Source organism: Eurytemora carolleeae, unplaced genomic scaffold, assembly GCF_000591075.1.
Source record: "Eurytemora carolleeae unplaced genomic scaffold, Eaff_2.0 scaffold413, whole genome shotgun sequence".
Taxonomy (NCBI): domain Eukaryota; kingdom Metazoa; phylum Arthropoda; class Copepoda; order Calanoida; family Temoridae; genus Eurytemora; species Eurytemora carolleeae.
The window spans coordinates 197,593-216,930 of NW_019396310.1; the positions used below are offsets into that span (position 1 = coordinate 197,593).

Sequence of the window (19,338 nt, forward strand, 5' to 3'; positions counted from 1 at the left end):
CACAGCCATATCCCATCCAACTATAGACAACCTTCCTAAACTGGGTTTATCCAGGACTATATCTCTCTAGTTCCAGTTCCTGGTAGAGTTGGACCCCAGCCATATCCCATCCAACCATAGACAATCTTCCCTAAACTGGGTTTATCTAGGACCATATCTCTCTAGTTCCAGTTCCTCGTAGAGTTGGACCACAGTCATATCCCATCCAACCATAGACAATCTTCCCTAAACTGGGTTTATCCAGGACTAAATCTCTCTAGTTCCAGTCCCTGGCAGAATTGGACCCCAGCCATATCCCATCCAACCATAGACAATCTTCCCTAAACTGGGTTTATCCAGGACTTTATCTCTCTAGTTCCAGTCCCTGGTAGAATTGAACCCAGTAATATACCAACCAACCATAGGCAATCTTCCCTAAACTGGGTTTATCCAGGACTATATCTCTCTAGTTCCAGTCCCTGGTAGAATTGAACCCAGCCATATACCATCCAACCATAGACAATCTTACCTAAACTGGGTTTTTACAGGACTATATCTTTCTAGTTCCAGTCCCTGGTAGAATTGAACCACATTCATATCCCATCCAACCATAGACAATCTTCCCTAAACTGGGTTTTTGCAGGACTACTCCTGTAATGCTTGTCTTGACGTCTAATCAATGTTTTTATTAATTGGGCAAATCCTTTTCATTCAATACAATTCCTATTCCAGAGTTTTCTGGTTCTCACTATAAAAGAAAGAATATTACAATATTCTATTATTAAATCTTATTGTGTTGTCTAGTACAATTTATATTTAATAAATGTGTAGAATAAGGGAATAAAAAGAAAATGTGTAATTTAATTTTTAGCTTTCAGATTATCTAATTTTTACAGGGTTACTTACAAAGGATTTTAGGCTTAGTTTCGGGTTTCCCTGTAAGTTTGTTTCTTTCTTTGCCAAATCGTCAAATAAGACATTAAAAGACTACGCTTGAGACAGTACACTTCATTCAACCTTGCAGGAATCGTTATATTTAAAAAAATCGGGTCGTCTTTATAGTCGGATAATTTGTGGGTAACCCTGTATATTATGAGGAGACAATTTATTATGTCACAATAAAACTACAGAATTATCCTTTTTTTCTTTCTCTATAATTACATACAGGGTTACCTACAAAGAATGAGACTGTTAAGACGACCTGAAACTTTTAAAAGTTGATGATTCCGATGTTAAATTAAGCCTTCTGCCTATGAATAAAAAAACTCTCATTTAATTATTCTGGCCATGATCGAAATCATTTATCGATTCTGTATTAATGAATTAATGAAAGAAAAGTTTATAATATTTATTTTACTCTGTACTGATCATTAAACCGTACTTTTTGATTAAATCTAGAATTTACATCTCCTTCTTTTGTTGGATTTCCCCCGATAGTAAAAGACGACTTTGTATCTCTGCGCTCCTGACCGGGCCCTGGCATCTCCAGTATTTTCTAAAATATCAAAGCTGTTTAGAAACATTTACCGATGTGCTCATTTTGCTAAAAGGGGTAGACTGGCTAGGTTTTTATCCAATAAACGTCAAAACGGCTAAACCGATAGGGCCCAAATTTTGAGTGGGACCTTGCATGGCCCCAGGTAAGGTTTATGGATGATCAAATATAAAAAATTTGCCTCAAACACATCGGATCATCATTAAATTTCAAAAATCCACGGAATTTTTTTAAAAATCCGCCAACTTTGTTTTGTTTTTGTTTAACAGTGTATACTAAGCCCCATGAAAGCCTAATAATATATTTTCAGTATTTCATAATTGCTACAAAGACTGAAAACTCGTTTTTCAAAAATCACGAGACTGGATAATTTGCGCACAAGATTTATTTTTTTTTAAAACCATTTAATAAACTGTAAAAAACATAATTTGAAACGTAAACGAAAATGTAGTGTAATGTAGCTCTACATACTGTACTGTAGCTCTAAATACTGTACTGTAGCTCCACATACTGAACTGAAGCTCTTCATACTGTACTTTATCTCTACATACTGTACTGTAGCTCTGCATACTTTACTGTAGCTCTACATACTGTACTGTAGCTCTACATACTGTACTGTAGCTCTACATACTGTACTTTATCTCTACATACTGTACTGTAGCTCTGCATACTTTACTGTAGCTCTACATACTGTACTGTAGCTCTACATACTGTACTGTAGCTCTACATACTTACTGTAGCTCTACATACTGTACTGTAGCTCTAAATACTGTACTGTAGCTCTACATACTGTACTGTATCTCTACATACTGTACTGTAGCTCTAAATACTGTTCTGTAGCTCTACATACTGTACTGTAGCTCTTCATACTGTACTGTAGCTCTACATACTCTACTGTAGCTCTACATACTGTACTGTAGCTCTAAATACTGTACTGTAGCTCTACATACTGTACTGTAGCTCTACATACTGTACTGTAGCTCTACATTCTGTACTGTAACTCTACATACTTACTGTAGCTCTACATACTGTACTGTAGCTCTAAATACTGTACTGTAGCTCTACATACTGTACTGTAGCTCTAAATACTGTACTGTAGCTCTACATACTGTACTGTAGCTCTACATTCTGTACGGTAGCTCTATAACATACTCTACTATAGCTCCTCATACTGTGCTGTAGCTGTTTTATCATTGTGTACCTTAAAGGGACTGTGAAAGAAAAATGAAAAGGGGTGTAGGATGAAACCTGAGAATCTCAAGTCTTAAACAATACCTATAAGACATCTATCTTATGTTCCTGTCTTGAGAAATTGACATAAAACTGTGTCAAAATTATACCAAAACGGGCATATGCCAGATTTTGTATAAAAGTTGTAGTATTAAACAGATCATAGTCAACAATTATGCAACCAATCTGAAAGCGACTATATCTAACAGCAACATGAACATATAATAATATTATCAATTATATCTATAAAAAATGCATAATAAAAATTAAATAATTATAACAGGAAGGTTTGCTCCTGTTATAATTATTTAATTTTTATTTTGCATTTTTTATAGATATAATTGATAATATTATTACATTTAATCCATATAGTCCGTAGTACGTCACCAGTACTTCAGCCAATGACAGTGCAGTATCGTTGTCACGTGGTAAGACGTAATATACGGACACGGACTATATGTAATAATATTATCAATTATATCTATTAAAAATACAAAATGCAAAATAAAAAATTATAAAATGAGCAAACCTGAGATTCTCAGGCTCCTGTGGGATATAATCGTTTTCAGATTGGTTGCATAATTGTTGAATATGATCTGTTTAACCTGAACTGTACCATGTACTGTACTCTGTACCGTGTACTGTAACGTGCACTGTACCGTGTACCTGTACAGTACCGTGCACTGTAAGTATACCTGTACTGTACCGTGCACTGTAAGTGTACCTGTACAGTACTGTACCGTGCACTGTAAGCGTACCTGTACTGTACCGTGCACTGTAAGTGTACCTGTACTGTACCGTGCACTGTAAGTGTACCTGTACTGTACCGTGCACTGTAAGTGTACCAGTACTGTACCGTGCACTGTAAGTGTACCTGTACTGTACTGTGCACTGTGCCGTGTACCTGTACTGTACCGTGCACTGTAAGTGTACCTGTACTGTACCGTGCACCGTAAGTGTACCTGTACTGTACCGTGCACTATAATTGTACCTGTACAGTACTGTACGTGCACTGTAAGTGTACCTGTACTGTACCGTGCACTGTAAGTATACCTGTACTGTACCGTGCACTGTAAGTGTACCTGTACAGTCATGTACCGTGCACTATAAGCGTACCTGTGCAATGTAAGTGTACCTGTACTGTACCGTGCACTGTAAGTGTACCTGTACTGTACCGTGCACTGTACCGTGTACCTGTACTGCATATTTGTTGTTGAGGAGACCTCTACTCCGTAGTTCGGACTCCAAGGTTAACCTGAGATAAAAACTTGCAATAAGATGGAAATTATGGTTCAAGATGAAAAGTCTCGGAACACTCGGAAAAGTCCATTCTCGGAACTGTTTTATAAAATTTGGAGTTGAAAAATAATTAACGTTATTTTCTTATCAGCCTCAGGAAAGGTTAGCTAGGCCTTTACGGGTCCAAATTTATCCGAAAAAAATGGAAACCATATTGCTTAGCCCTAGATCCTGAGCTTCACTCAGCTGGTAATAAACGGTACCTTTGATCTTGTCTTTGTTGAGCTTAGTTTTACTGGTTATACTGGTTATATAACTGGTAATATCTAGTACCTTAGATCTTGTCTTAGTTGATCTTAGTTATACTGGTTAAACTGGTTATATAGCTGGTAATAACTAGTTCCTTAGATCTTGTCTTAGTTGATCTTAGTTATACTGATTATACTGGTTATATAACTAGTAATAACTAGTACCTTAGATCTTGTCTTAGTTGGTCTTAGTTATACTGGTTATACTGGTTATATAGCTGGTAATAACTAGTACCTTAGATCTTGTCTTAGTTGATTTTAGTTATACTGGTTATACTGGTTATATAGCTAGTAATAACTAGTACCTTAGATCTTGTTTTAGTTGATCTTAGTTATACTGGTTATACTGGTTATATAACTAGTAATAACTAGTACCTTAGATCTTGTCTTAGTTGGTCTTAGTTATACTGGTTATACTGGTTATATAGCTTGTAATAACTATTACCTTAGATCTTGTCTTAGTTGATCTTAGTTATTATACTGGTTATACTGGTTATATAGCTTGTACTTACTAGTACCTTAGATCTTGTCTTAGTTGATCTTAATTATACTGGTTATACTAGTTATATAGCTGGTAATAACTAGTACCTGAGATCTTGTCTTAGGTGAGCTTAGTTATACAGGTTATACTGGTTATATACTGGTAATAACTAGTACCTGAGATCTTGTCTTAGTTGATCTTCGTCCCAGCTTGGTTGTGGGAATAGGGGAGCAAGGAGAGGAACTTCTGGTTCTTCATTCTCATTGGGTAGCTTAGCATCAGAGGACTTTAAATGAAAAAAAAAAATATCCAGGATTATACATAATCATTCATATTTTGGATTAAAAGTCAATAGATGTTGGATTCATGGGATAGATTTTGATAAATAGAGATTTTTGCTAAAATAGAAGATTTAAAAAGTCACATTCATTGCAGTCCAAAAGGTTTAGTTATTGCGGAAATTAATAAAATCTTATTTCTAAAAATTTTACGTTTTGCTTGGGAAAAGTCATAGGGTTCTCTAATGATGTTTAGAAGTACTAGTTAACGATTAAACGTTATTATTCGTATGGATTGTCGATGAATGCTAAGAAACTCTTATTAGAGTAAAGAATTGGTAGTAAATTATTTAGGGATCAGATTGAATATAGAGTTAGGAGAAGCTAGGTTGAACCAAGTACATTTAATTGAACCACTTTTGTCAGCTTGACCCATTACACAGAGAGAACTGGTTGAACTAGGGGTACTTGGTTCAACCACTTCTCCCTACCCATTAGATTTAGTCCCAGGTTCAAAATACCTTGGTTGAGAAAGTAAACCTATCCCTGATGACTGGCATGATATGAACTCCTAATCTTCTCCGAGCAATCCGCCTTAATCTCTCCAACCTGACTTCTCTCTCCAGCACCTCCATCTCCTTCTCCCTCACCTCCTGGTTCCTCTCCTCCTCCTTCCTGTTCATCTCCTGCCTCCTGAACTTAATTCGCACGTCTCGCTCCTTCTCCTTGAGCACCTTGGACCTGAGGAGGGCTCTTACCTCGTCCTCCAGCTGGAGTTTTGCGAGATTCTGAACCTCAATTCGGTTCCGTCTCCATCTTCTCACAGCGTCTCTTCTTTCATCTTGTATCCGGCGGAGTTCTTTTCTACGGCGTATCTGTCTCCGCCGTTCTCTTTCTGCCTTCACTTTATCCAATCTTTCATTCTCAATATCCTACAGTGGTAGGTGATTATATAAATATGATGAATACTAATTTTTTAATCTAAGTTTTGATTGTTAACGAGCTTTCTTCGAATTGCAAGTTCACAGGTAATCAAAGAGAAACCTTTTTACTTGACAGATTCTCTTTACTTCTACATTAATGTGTATCCATGCTCTTTGACAGCTTGATTTAAATCAAAATTGAAAACGAAAGTCGTATTCATTGTCTTGATATAATCGCCTACTCCAGTATAACATTTTATTTCAAACATTAAATGTATTTTAAATAAAAAACTATTTTTTTACCTTGATATGTTTAAACTCCTTTTGTACACAAAGTTCTTGTTTCAGTCTTTTACACAATATAATCTGCTCTTCTCTCTCCTCCCTCCACTCCTCCTCCTGCCTCCCCTTCTCCTTCAACCACTCCACCACCTTACTTACCCGCCTCCGGAGTCTAACCTCCTCCCTGGAGAGATCCCTCCGACAGGTTCGAACCTGCTCCAGGATACAATCCTCCTCATCCAACCATAGGTTTAGTAGATTAACCTCACTAGGTCGGATACCTAGAAAGGAGAACACATTTTTCATCATAACTCATCCAATGTATCATTGTATGTAAAATGTAATGTATTAGTGTAAATTGTCCAAACTGGCAAAAAAAAAAAGGTTTTACTCTCACAGGTAGAATAACTCGGGTTTGGAAATTAATTTCGATATATTTTATATCCTCTTCAGTCCTACAGAAAATGACCAAAATTATTACAAATTAAAAATAAAGATGATGTAACAAATAAATTTCTAGAAATTTATAGAAATTAGATGTACTTTTTGTTATGAAATGTATGCTTTTGCAGTTATGTAATGTATGTAATGTATGTAATATCTGTAATGAATGTAATGTTTGTAATGTATGTAATGTTTGTAATGTATGTAATGTATGTAATATATGTAATGGATCTAATGTATGTAAAGTATGTAATGTCTGTAATGTCTGTAATGAATGTAATGTATGTAATGTAAGTAATGTGTGTAATGTATGTTATGAATGTACCTATAAGCCTAAAAACCATATCCGTCCATAGAGTTGAATAGTTTGTATGTTTTGAACTAGCATACACCATCTTTACTTCTCTAGTTAGAATATTTAGAAATTTAAAAAGACGTCCAAAATATTACTATTTAAAGGGAGAGACCGGTTAGGCAACATATTTGAACCGAGAGTGCAGTATGTAAGAGAACATTTTTTAGATTTATTTGATAAAAATGAGAAGTTTTTTCTAATTAAAAACAGATGTTTATTTGTAAAATTATACCAGAAGGGATCTGGTCCACAGAAGAAACATTTTTTACAAATATTAAATAACCCGGAAGAAAAACTAATCGCAAAAGAGTCGCATGTCCGATTCACAATGTACCCTCGGTCTAAATAATATAAAAGAACATATTGTCGTTTGTTGTCGAGAAAATTATTGAATTGTGACAATTTTCTTTAAATATTTTCTGCAACATAAATTCTCAAATCACTTTTTATAAAGAAGCCATAGTTGAACATTAGAACTTTTTAAAGTATTGATTGAGGCAATTGGTAAATAGTATAGAACTACTTTTTAGAAATAAGTTTTTCAAGAAAGTCCAGACGAACAAGAAAATGGCTGAGCTTTTTCTTTTTAAAACTCGTGCCATCATTTCAGAAATGTAGGGTCATAGGAAATATACTATTCTAGGATTTTAGGGCGCTTCGCGCCCATCTTCTATTTAAATTGTGAACATGTTCTTTTTGTTTACATTTAAAAACAAAGAAAAAAATTTTTTTGCGGATTTAAAAAAAAATTCGTGGATTTTCAAGAATTTAAATTTTTTTCTACAAGATTGAAAACCTTTAAAACACATTTTTAAAATTTTTTTTCATCCATAAACCTTCCCTGTGGTCACGTGATGTCCCACAAAAAATTTGGGCCCGATCGGTTCAGCCGTTTTGACGTTTATTGGATACAAACAACAGACAGACAAACAGACAGACAATCCAAATTTATATATAGATATGTAATGAATGTCTTGCAACACTATATCTGTAAACCTGAACTGTGTTGTACATTATGAATTATCTAAGTTTGTAAATAGCTACATAAAACCCATTATGATCCATTATCTTAAACTGCGCTGTAAATAACTACGTGACATGATTAGCTTAATTTCGTTGTATATATCAAAGTAAAACTTGTAATTTCGTTGATTAACTTTAACTTGTAACATTTAGTTGGAATTAGACTCTGCTATGATTACGGTGTGAGAGTAATTACTTCTTGGTTGTTAGCAAACAAGAAGCGTCCTGAAACACCTTCTTGAAAGATAGATATAGATTAGGAACTGGTATAGATAAATCATGTCCGGATTGACATTGATAGTAAAGCATTGGTACAGATAAATCGTGTCCGGATTTCATATTTTATATTTGCAAATACATTTAAAAATAGCCACTTTTATAACAGAAAAAAGCTAAAATTGTTGATTTGTTGAAAGCCTAGAGTATATCCATATTTTGCAACAGATTACTTGATCAAATTACCTTATAATAAGCTCTCTTCCTGCAGTTAACTTCTTTGGTCTGAGTTTCCTATTCGGGGTTTTTACTCTCTTAGATTTAGAATAAAAATATAATTACGTTGGTAAATGGGAATAATTATTGTTAAAAGTACCTAAGGATGTAAAAGTCTGATTCAGCTCTTTTAATGTTTCTTCTTTAAATCCAACAAAAAACTCATCCAACACTAAATCAGTTAATTAAAAAGTTTTATAAAAAACTTTTTAAAAATTTTCTAATAGAAAAGTTAAATACAATTACTCACATTTGTTTGTAGTAAGTTTAGGAATATGTTTTAAAGGATCAAATCTATCTTTGTTCATGAATATATTGGCACTTGGAGTAATTTCGTCATCAATGGTGGGATAAGTACTCAGAGTAAGGTTTAGGTTACATCCTGAGTTCACTTTTTTCCTAAATAGTTTTGCCACAGGTTCTAGGTTATTAATTTGATCATCAGTAGACACCTCAGAACATGTATCAGACACCTGAGGACGGATGGCAGACACCTGAGAGTGAACAGTGGACACCTGAGAGTGCACAGTGGACACCTCGGATTGAGTGTCTTTTAACAAGTCTTCAAATCTTCCTAAACACAACAATATTGGTTCCTAAAAAAGGTTTGAATGGTCTTTTAACTTTCATTTTTATCTTCATTGGAATCTTTTGATATTATTATTTAAGTTTAGCTTAATATTATAAACAGCTAATTTGCATTCAGGAATCCTTTCCAAGATTTCTAGTTATGAGGCGTAAAATAAATTCCTTTTGTGGATTATTTTCTATATATTTGTAAATCTAAATATATTTGATATTTGATCTGAGACCCTGAAGATACGTTGAAATAGTATTAATCGTTAAAAACACATTTACAAAACCACTCTTCGTCTTAGCATGGTTTAAGGTCTACCTGGAGAGTCTAGAGTTAGAAGAAGAGGAGATGATGATTCGAGAGAACCTGTTTCCGTCTCATCCTGCTCAGCTATATCAAATATCTCCCACCTACAGAGTTAGTTCCGTTCTAGTTTGACATTTTTATGATTTTTTTATGCGTGGGAAGAAATAAACCTTGATTAAAACTATAATTTCCTAATTTCAACAAAGGAATTGAGTAGTCCCTATATCTTTGCAAACTGATGGTGTAAACCTTTGATATTTCAAACTTAGACTATTTGGTTTGATAGAGAATTCTAAAGTTTGAAATATCAAAGATATGCAACATCGGTTGGCAAAAATATAAGACAAGGAAATTAAAACATGAGAGTTTTAAGACTACATCTGAGGCTTAATTTTATCAAAAATAAAACTTTCAATTGATTTAATTCTTTTCTGTTCAAGTTCATAAGCTCTCATATTCTTTTATAAACATTAAATGATATTAATAGGGACTCCTGTGGCAGTAAAAAAAAAAATTGAGAATGAATTAGTTAACAATATTAAATTTCAATCGTGAAAAATGGTTCTTTAAAGGGACAGACCGGCTGAGTTGAACTGAGTATGCAGTGTTGTGGAAAGCTTCTTTAGGATTCACTTGAAACATATAAAACTTTTTAAAGATCTGTAAATCCTGTGTGGATACGTTTTCAGAATTAGTTTATTTAATTATATAGCCGGTCTGTCCCTTTAAAATTTGTTCTCTACATTATAATTTAAAAATAATCTTGCATCTTGTTTTAAAGAAATTTCAAAACTTATAAAGTCTTCATGTAAAGCGAGTAGTAGTTAATGTAAAATATGTTCTCTGCATTTTTGATGTCAAAGGTTAAACAATTTCTACCTTTTGGGTTGGCTAAAATATAGCTCTAGTTCTAGTAGAGAAGAGTTTTTAATTGAAGCCTGAATAATTTTACTTTCGCAGTCATCATCTCCATCCTCATCCTCATAGATATCCTCGTAATCCTCGTAATAATCCTCAAAATCTTCAAAATCCTCTTCTTTCGTGAACTCGTTTTTTCCCCTGTCATCTTCAATTCCATTCTTAACGTGATCTTGTTTTACAACACTGTTTTTTAATTCAGATTTTACTGTTTCTCTTTTCTTCTCGTTTAGACCTGGGTTTTCTTCCTCGGGGATTGTTCTAAAACAAAGCTGAACTGTTTACTCGCCTAAAACCCTAATTTTCTAATCCTTCTATCTTTGCAACCTAATGATGTGGTCTTTGATATTTGATGTTTTCGGCTAGATTAAGTAGTCTAAGTTTAAAATATCAAAGGTTTACACCATCACTCGTTAGGTTGATATACGGATTAGAAAATTAGAGTTGCTTAGAGTTGGTGGCGAGTTCGCAGTTTCTTTATTTACATTTTTAGTAATTTCTTCTGTTAATTTCGTCCTTTTTTATTTCATTTTATTCATTGGTTTTCTAAAATCAATTTTATCTTTGGAAATTTGTAGAATACTTATTCTATTTCAATTAATTTTGTCATTTGTGGCAAGTTTTTTACTGTTCAGTTTCTTTGTAATTTATCTTAATTTGAATGATTCATTTTAGTTTGATTAAAATAATAAATATTATTGTTCTGTCCTTGTTAATCATTATTAATTCTTGGATTTAGATTTTAAACGATACAAAGAAAAAATTTTAAATTGAGTTTTTCTCTCCTCCATACCTGAACCCGCTGTCAGAGCTGAGATCTGGAGAACCAGGAATATCTTGTACCTTCAACACAGAACTATCATCAGACTTTTCCGGACAATCTTGATCTTGATGTTCCTCCTGACCTGAACCCTTAACCCGGAGTTGAAAATTGAGTTCAGAGTGTCCACCGTCTTCTTCTCCAGGTTTCTGATAATCTCCAGGGTGTGCTCCATCCTCATCTCCAGGTATCTGATGAACTAAATCAACCGTGTTCTCTCCTTGGTCAGAGTTAAACTTGGAGTCGATCATGTGCTCCTCCACCTGTATGTTGAGCACCTTGAGTCCGTCCATGATCAGGGTTCTCAGGGATCTGATCTTCTCAAGAGCTCTCTGAAACTCTGCCTTACTTCGAACTCGTCCCCGTTCATGCAGAACTGCTTTGGAAACCCTAGATATATTCAACTAGATTTCAAATTCAGTGATGGTGATGGACCAAACCTCTGTAGAGTAAAAAAAGTAGATGTTAGTTCCACATTTATTGAAAATATATTTTGGGTCTGGGTTGACCCTGGTCAGTTCTAACGATAATAACCATCAAAATAGATATAAATTTTTTTTTAAAAAATTTGCTAAAAACCACAAGGAAATAAACAAACAAAAAGGATTTAAAATTTTTTTTAGAATTTTATTAATATTGAATTACAGAATTTAAAAATTGCAATAAGAAAATTCGCAATTTCAAGTTCTGGTCTAATTTTCAAGGAAATGTTTTTTTAAATCCTTTAGTTCCCTTCTTCATGCTATATTGTAAAGCTATAAATATACGCTGTTCAATTGAAAACTGAGGAGCCATTGAAAAACAATTTTCTTTAAAAATTTCACCAGAACTGAAATTGTCTGTGATTCTGTTCTTCAATATTTTCAAAATTTTAGAATTTGATAGAAATAAGATACATACACATTTTTGCTTTTCTGAACTTTAGATTTTGAGAGAGAAAAAGTTTATTTTTGGGCCATTGGAGTACCAAAAAAAAATTCCAAAAAATAATTCCATAAAATATTGAAAAAAATTTAGAATTTTTTTGACTCACCCTGTATTTCTGTGATACTTATTTTTTAGCCCGATTAGGTGTAAATTGAAAAATGAATTTACAAATTTAAACATTTTTATTTGAGAATAAAAAATATATTTGAAACCTTTTTCGTCAAAAACATCTCAACGCCTACGTGATTTTTCATGTAAAGATAAATTTATAAATTTACCAGTATAATATTGAACAGCATATAAAAATTTAGGTTTAAGACCTGTTCGTAGAGACAAGAGCCTCAACCATGGTCATCCTGTAGTCCTTACTCCTAGTGTACTCTGATACTAGGTCTAGAAATATTAAAGTTTAATCCTTACTCCTGGTGTACTCTGATACTAGGTCTAGAGATATTAAAGTTCAATCCTTACTCCTGGTGTACTCTGATACTAGGTCTAGAGATATTAAAGTTTAATCCTCACTCCTGGTTTATTCTGATATTAGGTCTAGAGATGTTAAAGTTTAATCCTTACTCCTGGTGTACTCTGATACTAGGTCTAGAAATATTAAAGTTTAAACCTTACTCCTGGTGTACTCTGATACTAGTTCTAGAAAGGTAAAGTTTAATCCTTACTTCTGGTGTACTCTGATACTATGTCTAGAGAGATTAAAGCTTAATCCTTACTCCTAGTGTACTCTGATACTAGGTCTAGAGATATTAAAGTTTAATCCTTACTCCTGGTTTATTCTGATACTAGGTCTAGAGAGATTAAAGTTTAATCTTTACTCCTGGTATAATCTGATACTAGGTCTAGAGAGATCAAAATTTAATCTTTACTCCTTGTATACTTTGATACTAGGTCTAGAGAAATTAAAGGTTAATCTTTTCTCCTGGTATACTCTGATACTAGTTCTAGAGAGATTAAAGTATAATCCTTACTCTTGGTATACTCTAATACTAGGTCTTGAGAGATTAGGTTTAATCTTTACTCCTTGTGTACTCTGATACTAGGTCTAAAGAGATAAAGGTTAATCTTTACTCCTGGTATACTCTGATACTAGGTCTAGAGAGATAAAGGTTAATCTTTACTCCTGGTATACTCTGATACTAAGTCTAGAGAGATTAAAGTTTAATCTTTACTCCTGGTATACTCTGATACTATGTCTAGAGAGATTAAAGTTTTATCTTTACTCCTTGTGTACTCTGATACTAGGTCTAGAGAGATAAAGGTTAATCTTTACTCCTGGTATACTCTGATACTAGGTCTAGAGAGATCAAAGTATAATCCTTACTCCTGGTATACTCTGATACTAGGTCTAGAGAGATTAAAGTTTAGTCTTTACTCCTGGTATAATCTGATACTAGGTCTAGAGAGATAAAGGTTAATCTTTACTCCTGGTATACTCCGATACTAGGTTTAGACTGGTTTAAGTTTAATCTTTTCTCCTGGTATACTCTGATACTAGGCCTAGAGAGATTAAAGATAATTTTAATCAAGGTAACTCTGATTCTGTAGGTCCATTAATCCTTTCTCTGGGTAAATTGGGTTGTTAGTTTTATAGAGATATCCTTTAATCCTCAACCTGGTTTAAGATAAATTTATATTTAAAGTAAAATCTGGGTACCGTACCGTTTCAACATACAATCCATTTCATTTTTCATGAACACTTTTTAGAATAAAATATTTTAACTAACATTAAAAATTGGACGAAAAAGTTTCAATGGTTTTCTATTGTATTTACCTTTTATTTGTTTCTTCCTTGAATCTGTGCTGAAAACTAGATTGGACAAACTAAACAAATTCTCTTCTATATTCCTGAAACAAGATTTATTTGATCGGAATGATTACATCTATCTGGTTTATATTCCAGGATGTCAACACCCCTGTGATCCCTGTTGGAAGAATCTCTACAATCTCTATAAATCCTTATGATGGTAAACACACATTTTACAATGTGTTGTTTCAGAGAAAATGAGACACGGGATACCTTTGTATTAGTTGCCTCATTCCGTTAAACTGATATTGACAACCGAGAGCTGTCACCCCTACCAGCTCCACACGCAGACCTTACTCTCCATCCTTCAAGAGAGGAGGACAGGAGCGAACCCACACCCTTTATCTCTGAGCGAGTTCGCGCCCCAGGAGCATCGAACCTTACCTCAGTGCTTATATATATATACTCTTTATACCAAAAGTCTTATTCTTATGGATTGGATTTAAAGACATATCTAAACTTGACTGAAACAAGACGTATTTTTCATCCGTTTAATGGAGTTTAACGCCATTTCTAAACTTGACTAATTTAATTCAAATATGGCCAGTTTTGGCTGAATTTAGGCACTTTTCAACGAATCTCAGGCCATTCAGGCGGTGTTGTTTTTTATTAGGGTTTAAATTTGATCATTTACAGTTTAAATATCTAACTTTTAGAATCGTCTTTAGTTTTGATATGAAAATTTAATGTATAAGCGCGGTAATTAAATTCAGTGTTTAAGCGTGCTAGCTAAAATAAGTGTTCAAGTGTGCTAGTTAAATTCAATGTTCAAGCGCGCTAGCTAAATTCAGGAAACGGGTATGAACGCTCAGTTAAACGTTGTACTATTAAATTTCTTATCAAACTATCTTTACTAAACTATAACTAATTATACCTTGAAAGGGTTAGAGATTTTTCCTGTAGGATTCTACATTCCTCTCTCCATACATCTAAACATAATAAATGTAGGATTCTACACTCCTCTTTCCATACATCTAAACATAATAAATGTAGGATTCTACACTTCTCTTTCCATACATGACATCTAAACATAATAAATGTAGGATTCTACACTCCTCATACATCTAAACATAATAAATGTAGGACTCTACACTCCTCTTTCCATACATCTAAACATAATAAATGTAGGACTCTACACTTCTCTCGCCATACATCTANCCCTCCCTCACTGTAAGGGTTCGTGTAGACCAAACCCCCCATCCTCCCCTATCCAACGTGGCTGGTCATCTCTCCGAGGGAAGGGGGGTCAGTCAGCTGCCGGAACAATGGGCCAGGGCAGCTTGGCAAGGTGCAGGTTTAGTTGACCATCTTAGGCGGCTTCTATGATCCTGTTTTTTTCAACATATTCCAATTCTTGTTCTCTTTTAACAGGGGTGAGAAAGGTGGGGTGCCAGGATATAAAAGGAGACCTAACAATAAATAAGTTGAGTTGTGTGGAAGCCTCTTAGAAAGAAGGGACCTGCTTCGGGAAGGAGGGGTTAGGAGGGTAAAAATATGGGGCCGCCAGAGTTTGAAGTCTGAGGAAGTAAAGAGTCACAGAGTCCAGGAGAGCGACCAGATTCAAGAGGAGCAAGAGTCAGAGTTTTCAAATCTGAGAGTCCCATATCCAGTCCTCAATCCCCTTTAAGTGGAATTGTAATTTATGTTTCCCTTTAATTCCATTTTAATGCAATATAATCTTAATACAGCTTTTGTACTTTCACATTATATCCAATAAACGTCAAAACGGCTGAACCGATCGGGCTCAAATTTTGTGTGGGACCTCACATGACCCAAGGGATAAACCTCAGAATTAGAAAAAGTGGTTTTCAAAAGTTTTTGATTTTCCTAAAATATTAAAACTCCAGGAAAACAAAATTGCAAATGCGCAAAACATTATATTTCTGTTTTATCGTAAAGAAAATGCTGAAAGATTGAGCAACCATTAAAAGTTTAAATAAAAGATGGGCGCGAATCGCCATTATAGCCCAGTACATCTAATTATAACAAATGTAGGATTCATTTCTCATCTTTCCAAACATCTAAACATAATAAACTTAGGTTTTTCCACACCACATATGCTTTATGCATATTGTAGGCATAATGCATGCATATTGCATAATTAAGGCTTTCAGAGTGCATTTGCGTTCATAGTCATCTTAAGAGTTTTAAATTTAAAAATAAACGACAATGCAGAATTCAAAGATTTTTCTTATTTTGTTTGTGACGGACAAGCCAAACATACATAAATGTGAAATGACAAACAAAAAATACAAAATGAGGAGAAAATGTGGAAAATCAAGAGATAAACAATAAACATTCCTAATATGTACAGGGTGTCCCAATAATATGAATAATATGAATTAGCATTGTAACATCTAATTTCAATAGAGATAATATAATTATGTCTGCTAGAAGTTATTTAATGAAAACGGTAAATGGTTGTAAAGATGTGTCCATAATGTCTCCTCAAGATGAACAGTGAATACGGACATGTTTACTCTGTTTGTATACTATTATAATTTCCTTGATTTACTAAGTACAACCGTACGCAGTCTAAACATAAACAAACAAACTATAAACATAGCAGACGAAAATTTTACGGATCACAGCTTTCTCAGTAGGTATCACTATACTAAATCTAAGAATTATTTAAAAAGACTATATCGAATTCGTCACTGAATTCCCATGTTTTTTGGGACACCCTGTAGTTGGACTTTACTTTAACTGTAATCATTTTATGTGACCATCAGAAACTTTAAATGAATATGGAGGATGAAATAGAAATAAAAATCAAATAAAACATGATTTGGGGAAAACTTTTTTGGAGAGGTGGGCGCGGGGGGGGGTAATTCCGCTTGGTCCTACCTTGGTGCTGTCTAATCAGACCAGGTTCTATATTCTTTCTCTGAACTCTACGAAGTTTAGATTTGTTGAGAAGAAGCGCCCTGAATTCATCTTTATCCTTCTCTTCTATTCGCCTTAGAAAATTTTCAGCAGAGTTGTTTCTTGAATTTTTCTGACGAAACATTGAGTTCAATCCCTTTACCTCTAATATAAATACATCAATGATGATGATATTGAAATCAACTGTATTACTCCAAAATCAATATTAAAATTAAATCTACTATTTTATTCTTAAAATCGAAATCAAATTTACTACTCTAAGATCGATCTTCAAATCAAATCTATTATATAACTTAACATCGAAATCAACACTATCACTTTAAAATAAATATTAAATTCAAATCTATAATCTTGATCAATTTTTTAAAACTTAATATCAAAATCAGCTCGATCTTCTTATACTCTATAATCAATCTTAAAATAAAATCTATTATTCTAAACTTAAAATCAAAATCAACTCTATTACTCTAAGATCAATCTTAAAATAAAATCTACTAAATTCTAAAGTTAACAGCGAACAGTGTTTACTGTTCACAATATCAGAGAGATGGTTATTCTCAAAGTTTAAATAATAATATGTATTTTACCTTTTGTTTTTAACCCAGTCTTGAAATTAAAGTTTCCCGTTTTCACCAGATTTGGAAGTTTGAGCGCTTTTTCTACATTTCAGTTATTCATATTTTCTGTAAATATAACCTTTGGACAATATCATATTGGAGCGGAAAAAAGATAATGTTTTTAAAATTACTTTTAACAAATCATTATTTTTTAAAACGAGAAAAAATTACTGTATATTTTTTTTAAATTAATTTATTTCAAACAATGCATAAAGCTTAATTATCTTTTTCATTCTTTTCACGCAAACATTCCCTTTAGAGCCTTTAAAAACACATTTTGTATAATTATGAAAGAAATTCAGAACTTTTGTGTTGGCACCTTGAGATCAAGTATTGATCTCTCCCTATCTTGAGATCAAGTATTGATCTCTCCCTATCTTGAGATCAAGTATTGATCTCTCCTTATCTTGAGATCAAGTATTGATCTCTCCCTATCTTGAGATCAAGTATTGTATCTTGAGATCAAGTATTGATCTCTCCCTATCTTGAGATCAAGTGTTGATCTCTCTCTATCTTATAGATCTACCGGATAATTTTATCCGTGTTAACTTCAATTGAGGGATTTACCATTGATCCTTAAATTTAAAAGTGCTCACATTGGATGTGAAGATCAAATTCGATCTCAGAAAGGAACTGAGTTTTTGCCACAAACTCAAATTTTATAATCTCTGTATCTTTGCCATCTGATGGTGTAAACCTTTGATCTTACCGACTTTTTAGTTTAAAATATCTATGGTGTGCGACACAGTCTTTTTGAATTACGGATTTAATTTCGAAAAGTACAAAAATCAGATTATTATATTTCGTTAATGATTAGACGATCCATATTTGAGGTTCATACTGAATGAAATTGAACGGAAATAAAAACTAAATTGAAATCACTTTAAATGGGAAAAGTCAAACTTAAAAGCTTTGTGATTATTATTTGAAAACAAAATTCAAACTTGTTGAATTCATTTTTTTTGGATATAAACGAAAAATCTAGTGATATTGTAACAGGAAAATGATCAGATTACAATATATTAAAATCTAAATAAAACATTGTTAAGAACTGAACAGAGTTTACTAAATAATAATTTAAGAATGAACCAATAACAGGGTTTACTTAATAATGATATAATTAAGAATGAACCAATATATAAAAATGAACAGGGTTTACTGAATAATAATATAAGAATGAACCAATATATAGAAGTGAACAGGGTTTACTGAATTATAATATAAGCATGAACCAATATATAGAACTAAACAGGGTTTACTGAATAATAATATAAGAATGCACCAATATATAGATTTTAACAGGGTTTACTGAATAATAATATAAGAANTAGGAGGGGGAAGTGGTAATCAGAAGCTTGATTATCGTATTTGGGAAAAACTTCATTCTGTTTCTTTGTACTATGTAAAGCCAGGATTAAGTTTGACATCGGCTGTTTCACTCAATTTAATTTTAAATTTTTAAAGCTTTCTATTCTCGGGACTTCAACACATTTTAACATTTGATTTTTTATATTTTTTATTAGGATCTCATCTTTGATTAGGAATAAAGAATAGTAGAACAATTAAGCCTTTATTTTAAAGCCAACCTAAGAATATTTTTATGATTTTAACCTCTCTGGCTCTTCTGAACCGAGTTTTTGCATTCATGCAAATTCATATTTTTAGCAAATTTTTACTGTTGCGCAAAAACCTAATCATGAATAAAGAAATTTGAAAAAAGCTTTTAAAGATATTAAAAATTATGTTCGGTAAAACCTTTGCTGACAAATTTATCTACACGCCTGGTTAGACTTGATGATGTAAACCTTTGATTTTTCAAACTTAGATTGTTTGAGCTGACAGAACACAAAGGCTTTAGGTGCGACTGCAGTGCAGCACTCTGACCGAAAGAATATTAGGTTTTAGTGGAGTGTACTGTAAATTTTCTTATGAAGTACCGGAC

General features: G+C 33.2%; 1 protein-coding gene and 1 long non-coding RNA gene across 2 annotated transcripts; both read right to left on the bottom strand.

Moving 5' to 3' along the window:
• Positions 1–1,327: 1,327 nt before the first annotated feature.
• Positions 1,328–13,928, bottom strand: LOC111700690 (reticulocyte-binding protein 2 homolog a). Its single transcript, XM_023471691.1, has 14 exons — positions 13,861–13,928; positions 12,398–12,470; positions 11,124–11,540; positions 10,292–10,591; positions 9,425–9,516; positions 8,780–9,103; positions 8,630–8,701; positions 8,500–8,563; positions 6,985–7,064; positions 6,237–6,496; positions 5,532–5,942; positions 4,909–5,018; positions 3,899–3,959; positions 1,328–1,474 (listed from the first exon to the last, which is right to left on the bottom strand). The coding sequence occupies exons 2-14, from the start codon at positions 12,430–12,432 to the stop codon at positions 1,328–1,330; spliced, it is 2,373 nt and encodes a 790-aa protein (XP_023327459.1). The 5' UTR covers positions 12,433–12,470; positions 13,861–13,928.
• An 834-nt stretch (positions 13,929–14,762) lies between these two features.
• Positions 14,763–17,434, bottom strand: LOC111700686 (uncharacterized). Its single transcript, XR_002765030.1, has 3 exons — positions 17,367–17,434; positions 16,741–16,923; positions 14,763–14,822 (listed from the first exon to the last, which is right to left on the bottom strand). It is a non-coding gene; the product is annotated as an uncharacterized LOC111700686 (long non-coding RNA).
• Positions 17,435–19,338: the final 1,904 nt, after the last annotated feature.

What these genes read in the sequence shown, in the direction of transcription:
- LOC111700690 (XM_023471691.1), bottom strand. Translation starts at nt 12,432, where the DNA reads ATGACCATGGTTGAGGCTCTTGTCTCTACGAACAG. An exon ending in TCAGACTTTTACATCCTTAG is followed by an intron (nt 8,564 to 8,629) that starts GTACTTTTAACA and finishes AATCTAAGAGAG; the next exon opens with TAAAAACCCCGAATAGGAAA. An exon ending in AGGAGTTTAAACATATCAAG is followed by an intron (nt 5,943 to 6,236) that starts GTAAAAAAATAG and finishes CTACCACTGTAG; the next exon opens with GATATTGAGAATGAAAGATT.